Raw genomic sequence first — 8,260 nt, 5'->3', positions numbered from 1 at the left:
CCTTAGGAGAACATCGTACAGAGAGGGAGGGGTTTGCCCTCGGGGTTTCGTTCTATCAAACATAATCATTCGTTTGATCGATCCCTCCAAGGAGAACGAATCGTTGGCCGAAACCCCCCTCTAGAGCTGACGTTTCCCAGTTATTAGGGTCGAAAAACAAAAACAAAAAATCTTACTAATATGTTTGAATTATGGAAATTTAATAATGTAGAGGAATCCCATGTCTAGGGGGAAGCATAGTTTTACCTTGTGTGGCATAGCTATGCATAGATGGAATGGCCTGGAGTATAGTTTTTTTAAAAGAGGGGATGCCCCTCGTCCTTTGCATTGAGTGATGTATGCAACCTTTTATTGATTATTTCAAAGTTCATCACTCAATCACAATAAAATTCGTCAAAAAAAAAGCCATACCTAGGTGCCCCAACGACAACTGACAACTAAAAAAGAGGAAATCGAAGGAAAATGAGTCTCATGCATCACAAATCCTATTAGTAGGCCGTCAACCAAATCGGTTGAATAAATCCCGAGAGACTATCTCCCATGCGCTACACCCAAAGTCCGTGGGCGCCCGATCCTCCCCCTTGGATAGTAATGACCACATATGGATCTAGGTGATGGCCTTAAAGATAACCTGCATTTTTCTTGAAACTTTTGTTCTGTTAAAAATACAATCATTACGAGTGTTCCAAATGACCCAAAGTAAAGCAGAAATTCTCACATGGATCTGAGACTTCAATTTGGGATGCACCCCCACTAGCCAGTTTCCTAACATATTCATACTACTCACGGGTGGCGGTAGATTAAAAGCTATATGAACAGATTGCTTAATAGTTTAGCAAGTGAGCAGTGAAGGAATAGATGTTGAATGGACTCTTCATTGCCACAAAAGCAACACTTGGTGCATCCTTGTCAATTCCTTTTTTTCTTCAGATTATCTTTTGCCAGCATTACCAACGCAAGCAAAACAAGTTATATGTGGTTTCAAGTAATTAGATGTGATCTAACTTATTCGGTGAACCGAGAAGAAGTTAAAAGAAACGAGACCAGATATTAAGAGAGAATGCTAGACGCTAATTTCGACCTGAAGAGGGGCTGAACCTAGGTCAGTGGGGCGACACCACTGAGCTATGAGCCCATCCACAAATCAAATCGAGAAGATGTTATTTCGAAATTCTAAATTTGTTTTCATTGCCATCGACAATAAGAACAATAGTAACAAAATATGCTAGGATCATATCAATTTGTAAGTCCTCATCTAACACCTGTATATCAATTCGTAAGTACTCATCCCCCCTCGATTTCAATCTCATAAACAGAATAAATTACCGCTTGATTCTTGCTGTTTATGTTGTGATCGGCAACTTCTGCCAATTTGCTTCACATATTTCCGAATTTCCGAAACCAGATATGATTATGAACTGGAAAGAACCAGAGATACTAATTCTTACTTTGCAAAACAAGAGGGAAAACATGCATGCTGCTCACTGAACTTATGTATATAAAAAGAATCAAAAGATTTCCAGCGGCAGGCATCACCGTAAGCCATTGCTGAATTAAAATAGCCAGAACCAGATCACTGCAACGAGCAATTAATTTTTCATAATCGATCACCACTTAAAGAACCGATACATGAACACACAAGTTTTTTTGTGAACCCCGAACAGTAGGAGAACCTCCTACTGCGAAATTAAACATGAACACACAAGTTACATGCTACAACTTCTCGTCGTCGATTAGTTGAGTAGCAGCCCTCAGTAAAATATGCACTAGCTGATACTCAATTTAGGTTCAATAAAATTTCAGTCAACTGAGCTTACATTCATGAGAATTTCAGTGGAGTGAGCACTAGATTTGTTGGCATGGTGCCGAAATACTTCTCTATCTTCTGAAATCACAGTGACGCCTGAACAGATCAGGAATGAACATTCACACGGTATGGCTCAACAACTAGTTCTACCGGAACCATATTAGTGCACTTGCCTCGTACATAAACTACTCCCAGTTCAGCTCTCGGTGGCAACAGGTTTCAATTATTCAACGACAAATTGAGAAGGATACAGCTACGCAGGAGCCTAGCTAGTTAGTCCAGCAGAACAAGCCTGCCATCAACCTTCCTGAACACGTGGACAATCATCGTCGCCTTACGCACCCCTTTGATCAGCTCGAAGACGCAGACGTGGCCCTCCTGCAGCTTGTTGTCGCGGACGAACTTGGTCCATGGACTGTTGCTGAAACCCCTTAAGCTCGAATGGTAGTAGTACCTCACGCACCACTTCTTTCCCCTGTTGGGTCTCAGGAGCAGGATGTCATGTGACCTCGCCGCGAGATGCTTTGCTGCAAACTTTCTAGGGATGGTCTGCATACAGAACATAAGTCACTACCACAGAAATCTTCGTGGCAGACGGTTCAGAATGTCTATCAGAGACAGTTTCCTAAACCATCTAGGTAATCCAGTCTGTGATTAGTAGAACAACTGAACTTACCAGCAAGTTGTTCCCCTTTTTAACGTGATTCTTCCCCAGGACGGCGACGTACACGGGATTGCCCTGTTGGATCAACGCTGACCTGAATATATCCTCTTGCTCATCGCTGGTCAGGCCATTGGCGTGCCTTGAGTAGTAGTAGTTGGACTCAGCATGTTCCTTGTCACTCTCCTCATCCTCGGTGGCCTCGGCCTTAACTGGATATCTACGCTTTTTCTGAGATTCGGGCTCTTTCCCTGTAAAACACGAATGGGCATCCAAAATGATCAAGTAAAGCGACACTAGCTCACTCCATTCCATACTGATTCAGGCTTGTGCATTTTCGGGCTACATAACAAAAAGGTATCTATTTCTAAGTCGACTCATAATTTCATTTTTTTTTAAGTTGGCGATCCTGAGCATTATTTTATAATGTCATATGTTCAGGTGTCAATGTGTTTCATACTCACCTTGTAGGTGATGACCTCCTTCGAGAGAATGAACAACCATTGTCACGTCACCGTCGCTTTTCCATACTTCAAATAGGCAGATGTCACTTTCCCGCAACTCGTTGTGGAGAACGAAGCAAGACCAGCCAACAGAAAGCATGCGGGAACCATCAGTGATAACCTTCAAATTGTCTATCCATATGTTGCTCTTATGAGGATGGCAGAGTGTGATGAATTGGTCTCCATCTGGAAGGTATTTGGCAGCGTAATCCTTGCAGATGACCTATGAGAGACGACTGGATCATCAGGCTTTGAAATTTATTGAAGATTATAATTTACGAAGAGATACTATAATTTTAAAAATTCCAACAAAATTTAGACAAGAGATCTGAACATTAAATGACAAATTTTGCAGGAGTCTCACTGAATCTGTAGAAGATATTGCACACATACCAGAGATCCAGAGATACTTGTCTTGCTCATGGCTGTGATGTAAAACGGAATAGCAGGCCTAACTTTCCTCACAAGCGCGTCGACTTCTGCCTTCTGCGCTGTAGTCAGATTGCACCCCGTTGCTAGAACATAGCGAGGCTTGGTGGTTTCCCGAAGGCCACCTGAATTCAGGGTGTCCTCTGGAGATTTGACACCTTCAGCTGCACAACACCGATCATCAAGACATCAGTTAGCAATTTACAGGTACCAATGAGAATATACGTGCAACTCTTCAATTCTTTACCTGATCTCGGTGAAGGAGAGTCCAGCGGAGTCATCTTTTTAGTTTTCCTACTGTTATAATCACGTGATTCGCAGTGACGCCTTGTTTCTTTGAGGAATGGCTGATCATGAGATATGCCCGTTTCTGGTAGATTAGGAGTGTGGTTCATGACAATGTGGAATAATTCTTTCTCACAACCACTTGGGTCAAATATTAGGACTTTAAAGTGAGAGTCCCCAATGTATCTGAACACCAGCAAGTCATGCTCTTTTAGTTCATAAGCACTGGCAAATGCTGCCCATCCAGATCTAAGGAATATCTTGTTCAGATCATTGATAACCTGAATGTTGTATACGTTTCCGTCAGGAGCTTCTAGCTTCATAACTTTAGATATCCTGCCTCTGAAATTGTTCACAAATTTCTCTGGTATACTCTGCAGGAACAAACAACAAAACAATCAGCAAATTATATATCTCTGATCAAGAAGACATTTCATCAAGGCGGCAGGAAGGGCATTGATTATACAGGGTCTTACGATTTCTTGACGGAAATCGCCAAACATGAGCCTCAAGAAATGCTTCTGCCTATCATCCATGTGATGCCAATAGAAATGCACATCGCAGTGCTCGCACCTTCGATGGGACCCACAGTTGCTTGATCCACCATTCTGGCATCGCCTTTCACTCAGCGGCGATTGATCAAGACGAATGTCTTTTTCTTGGGCATTAGGACCGTAGTTCATGAGAACGTGTAACACTTCCTTCTCACAGCAACTTGCAAAATCAAATACCAGAACTTTGAAGTGAGAAGCCCCCATGTACCTAAAGACCAGGAAATAGCCCTCTTTTACTTCGTAAAAGCTGATAAATACCCCCCATCCAGATCCCAGGACTATCTTGTTTAGATCCTTGGTAGCCTGAACGTTGAATATGTTTCCATCAGGTGCTTCTAGCTTGATAACTTCAGAGATCTGACCTTTGAAATTCTCCACAAACTTCTGTGGTATGGTCTGCATGAACACGCAAACAACGAAGTTATCATTCTGAACAGGGATGGAATTCCATCTGAAGGAGAGAAAGGGCATCGATGCACGAGGGCTTGCCATTTTATCTTGGAAATTGCCAACCATGCACTTAAAGAAATACTTCTGGGTATCATCCATATGACACCAATAGTAATGTGCATCGCAGCCCTCACATCTTTGAAAGGATTTGCTGCTGATGTTGTGACCACTCCTGTTACCTTGCTCATGGTATTGATCCGGTGCCATGACAAATGTAAGATACAGCAGCCTAAAATATGAAGATGTAGTAGTGTGTGTTATTATGAGCAGTCTGTTCCAACCTCACATTGACGCATATATTCGATGTCGGATTTAATTCGATGTCAGATAAATCCAAGAAAGGTGTCCAATACTGGAGCAAGTTTTTTTAAGGACAAACAGGAAGTAAGCTATGCACTTCAGGTGATCTATAGGTTTAGCAAGTTTATGATCTAGTAGAAAGACAAGAAGCCAACACATCTTTGCCAACAGCCAATACCTCTTTAAGAGGAAAATAAAAAGATGTAGTAATATGAGTTATTACCAGCAGTTTGTTCCAACTTCACATGGATGCGCATGCATCATGCCAGCTAAATCAAAGAAAAGTGTCTAATACTAGAACCATTTTAAATTTCAGGACAAATAGAACGTAAGCTATGCACTTTAGGTTCCTGTGTGCCATCATAAACATGATCTAAAGGTATAGCAAATTTATGATCTAAAGATGTTGCAAGTACAAAGACAAGAAGCCTCTTACCTTTACCCAGGAGCTCTTTGAACAAGCCAATACTTTTGCAGAGAAGCAGCCCCAAGCCCGGAGAAAAAGAGCAGCCTAAAATAGGATCAGAAGACCATAAACATGATCTTAAGCTGCAGCAAGCTTATGCTCTAAGGATGTAGAGAATAGAAAGACCAGAAGCCTCTTACCTTTGCCAAGAACCACCAATACTTCGGCAGAGAAGCAGCCACAATGCCAACGATGCCCAAGCTCAGAGCAAAAGGGTATACATATATGCAGATACACACCATACCAGCTGATACTTGTGGGTCTTGTTATCATGATATCTTCCGTTGAAAATAGAGTCTCGTTTAAAAAGTTGTTTAGAGAGATGCAGATGAAATCATGACATGGTTCCAATCGAGAACTTTTCGAATCTGAGCAGAAGGAATCTAGTGACATCTGCTGGAATCATTTTCCTACTTTTAGCAATGCCAAGGAGTGTAAAGACCTAGTGGGTGTTGGAGTACAAGTTAGATTCTGTCAGTATCTTGTGGTGCAGTGCAGAGTAGCAAAAACGACAACATGGATCAAAACAAGGATGCTACAAGAAATTATACATTGTAGCTTCAGTGCCAATGATTCAGGAGCTCATAATGTACATCATTTGTCACTCCAAGGAACAACAAATAACAAGTAGAGCTTGTTAATGACAGGAGAAGCGGGGAGAGGAATTTTTTCCGCATGGATTTCACTTACAGTGTCGAATCGAGTGAACAGAGCAGGGCATCACTCATCAGGTCAGAGCAAGCCAGGTCTAATCAGAAAGAATCTTTCAGAGATGATTTCCATAGATCCGCGCCCTCCGCCTCCTGCCAGCGCCAGTACGGCCTCGGATAACCCAGCGCCAGAGTGATGGGGACCCTCGGTGCGGCGGCGCCGCTGTGGGTCGCCTCGATGAGGGCGACCCCGCGGGCATGTGGAAGGCTGCAATGGGCCTGTTCCGGACGCGCCGGCGCCGGTACCGGTGCCGGTGAAGGCCGGCGGGCCGCGCCAGAGCTTCGTGGGTACGGTAAGATCGGTTGGCGCACTTCCAGTAGAACAGGTGTTCATCAAACTTTGGTTGTTTTCCTCAAAAAAAAAAATCAAACTTTGGTCATTGGGACTCATGGACTCACGAACAAGTGTTGGCATTGTGGATTAGCACCTCCAATAATAACGAAAACTATTGAATGTTTCTGTGATTTGCAGAGATATAAAAACACAAGATTGCAAATGCCATGCTTATTCTAATCCTGCATGATTTTCTTTGGGAAAACAAATGATTCTCACTGATAGGTTTGAATATGAAAACTTTTATAATGTGGAGAAATCCTAAGAAAAATTCATATAGATCTAATAATTATACAAATCAAACAACCCATATAGAATAATTTAGTAAGGATTCCAATCCTCCAAAATTCTTAGAAAATTCATTTCAATCCAAGAAGCCATAGACTTTATTGACAATATAGATCTACCATTTCTCGAAACTTCATATCCAAATTTTGTTCATCGACCGAGAAACAAAAATGAAGTGCACCAATATGATATTATTCAACCCGAATGCGAATTTGGCACCATTAATTGTCTGATTTGGGTTACTTTTTTCAAGTTGTGGATGGATTTGAGTTTGAAATTTTATATCATAATTGATGTGCATGGTACCTATATCGTGATTTTTTCAAAAAAATTTCATTATCTTGAGATGTGTTTTCCAACAACTTATTATATTGAGTTAATACCACTTCTAGTACATAAACTTGTCCTGGTGGGAACAAGTTCATACAAGAACTAAAAAACCCCACAAAAGTAGTACAACAATTTTGCTAACAGAACATTTTAGTCCATTTCCGTCTATTCTGCCGGTGCGTCATCTCCTGCCGTTATAACGTGCTTCTATAGTTGCTGACGTGAAACCGAGCCTGTATGTCAGTGTCACAAAGAAAGAATAAACCAAAACAACAAAATAGCGAGCTGAGGGGTTTCGAACCGCAAACCTCACGCACAAGTTAGCTTGCAACTAGCAGCGCGCTAACCACCCCAACATAAGGGGCGAGTCAATCCAAACAGAGCTGCACATCTTATAGTCTTTGGTCGTGCACGGCACGAGAACACTTTAACCGATCACTGATCGGTATACCTAAAAGAAATACGTACTCCTATTTAATACAAATACTTTTTGTGGGCCTAAGAGCAACTTCAACGGGGCAACCCATGTCCGTTTGGGTCGTCGTGGACAAAAAAATTGGCCCAACGCACCGACCCATTTCGAAAAACCGTTCGCTTCGCGTCCGCACGAACCCATTTCTAGCCCAAAATTATGCCTGAAATGCATTGGCACGGACGCGAAGCGGACACGCCGCGTCTCCCTTCGGTATCCGCCGCGGTCCCACTTGGCGGCCACGCAACTACCGCCTATCATCTAAGTTATGGTATGACTAAAGATGCCTAATACACCCATAGCCACGAGAGAAGGCAAAATTGATTGTTTCCTAATTTACAAACATTTGACTTGCGATCATGGTGTCATGTGATATTTTTCAATCTCCTCCAAGTGTAATAAAGTTTCATGCTATAACCCTTCCACGTTATCAAATATCATAATTAGTACTTCCATCCCATAACTTTAGTGAACTATCACGAATTCACAAAATAAAATGTTCATAAATTTCATAAAATATCAAGAAATGAATAAAGTTCACGAAATTCTAAAAAAATGTGAATTCAAAAAAGTTCTGGAATTTCAAAACTTGTTTGCCAAGTCAACAAATGTTTGTGAATCTGAAAAAATGTTCATGAATTTTTAAAAATATAAGAAAAATTCAAAAAATG

At 41.6% G+C, this 8,260-nt stretch overlaps 1 protein-coding gene across 1 annotated transcript; it reads right to left on the bottom strand.

Moving 5' to 3' along the window:
• Positions 1-1,731: 1,731 nt before the first annotated feature.
• LOC125506800 (B3 domain-containing protein LOC_Os12g40080-like) lies at positions 1,732-6,517 on the bottom strand. Its single transcript, XM_087525567.1, has 8 exons — positions 5,596-6,517; positions 5,426-5,500; positions 4,162-4,918; positions 3,648-4,059; positions 3,365-3,564; positions 2,933-3,194; positions 2,484-2,719; positions 1,732-2,356 (listed from the first exon to the last, which is right to left on the bottom strand). The coding sequence occupies exons 3-8, from the start codon at positions 4,894-4,896 to the stop codon at positions 2,081-2,083; spliced, it is 2,121 nt and encodes a 706-aa protein (XP_087381693.1). The 5' UTR covers positions 4,897-4,918; positions 5,426-5,500; positions 5,596-6,517; the 3' UTR covers positions 1,732-2,080.
• Between the last annotated feature and the right edge of the window lie 1,743 nt (positions 6,518-8,260).

Source organism: Triticum urartu, chromosome 5A, assembly GCF_056163025.1.
Source record: "Triticum urartu cultivar PI428250 chromosome 5A, HENAU_Tu73, whole genome shotgun sequence".
NCBI classification, from domain to species: domain Eukaryota; kingdom Viridiplantae; phylum Streptophyta; class Magnoliopsida; order Poales; family Poaceae; genus Triticum; species Triticum urartu.
Note: the sequence above shows the minus strand (reverse complement) of the source record. Positions and strands in the feature narration are given on the sequence as shown.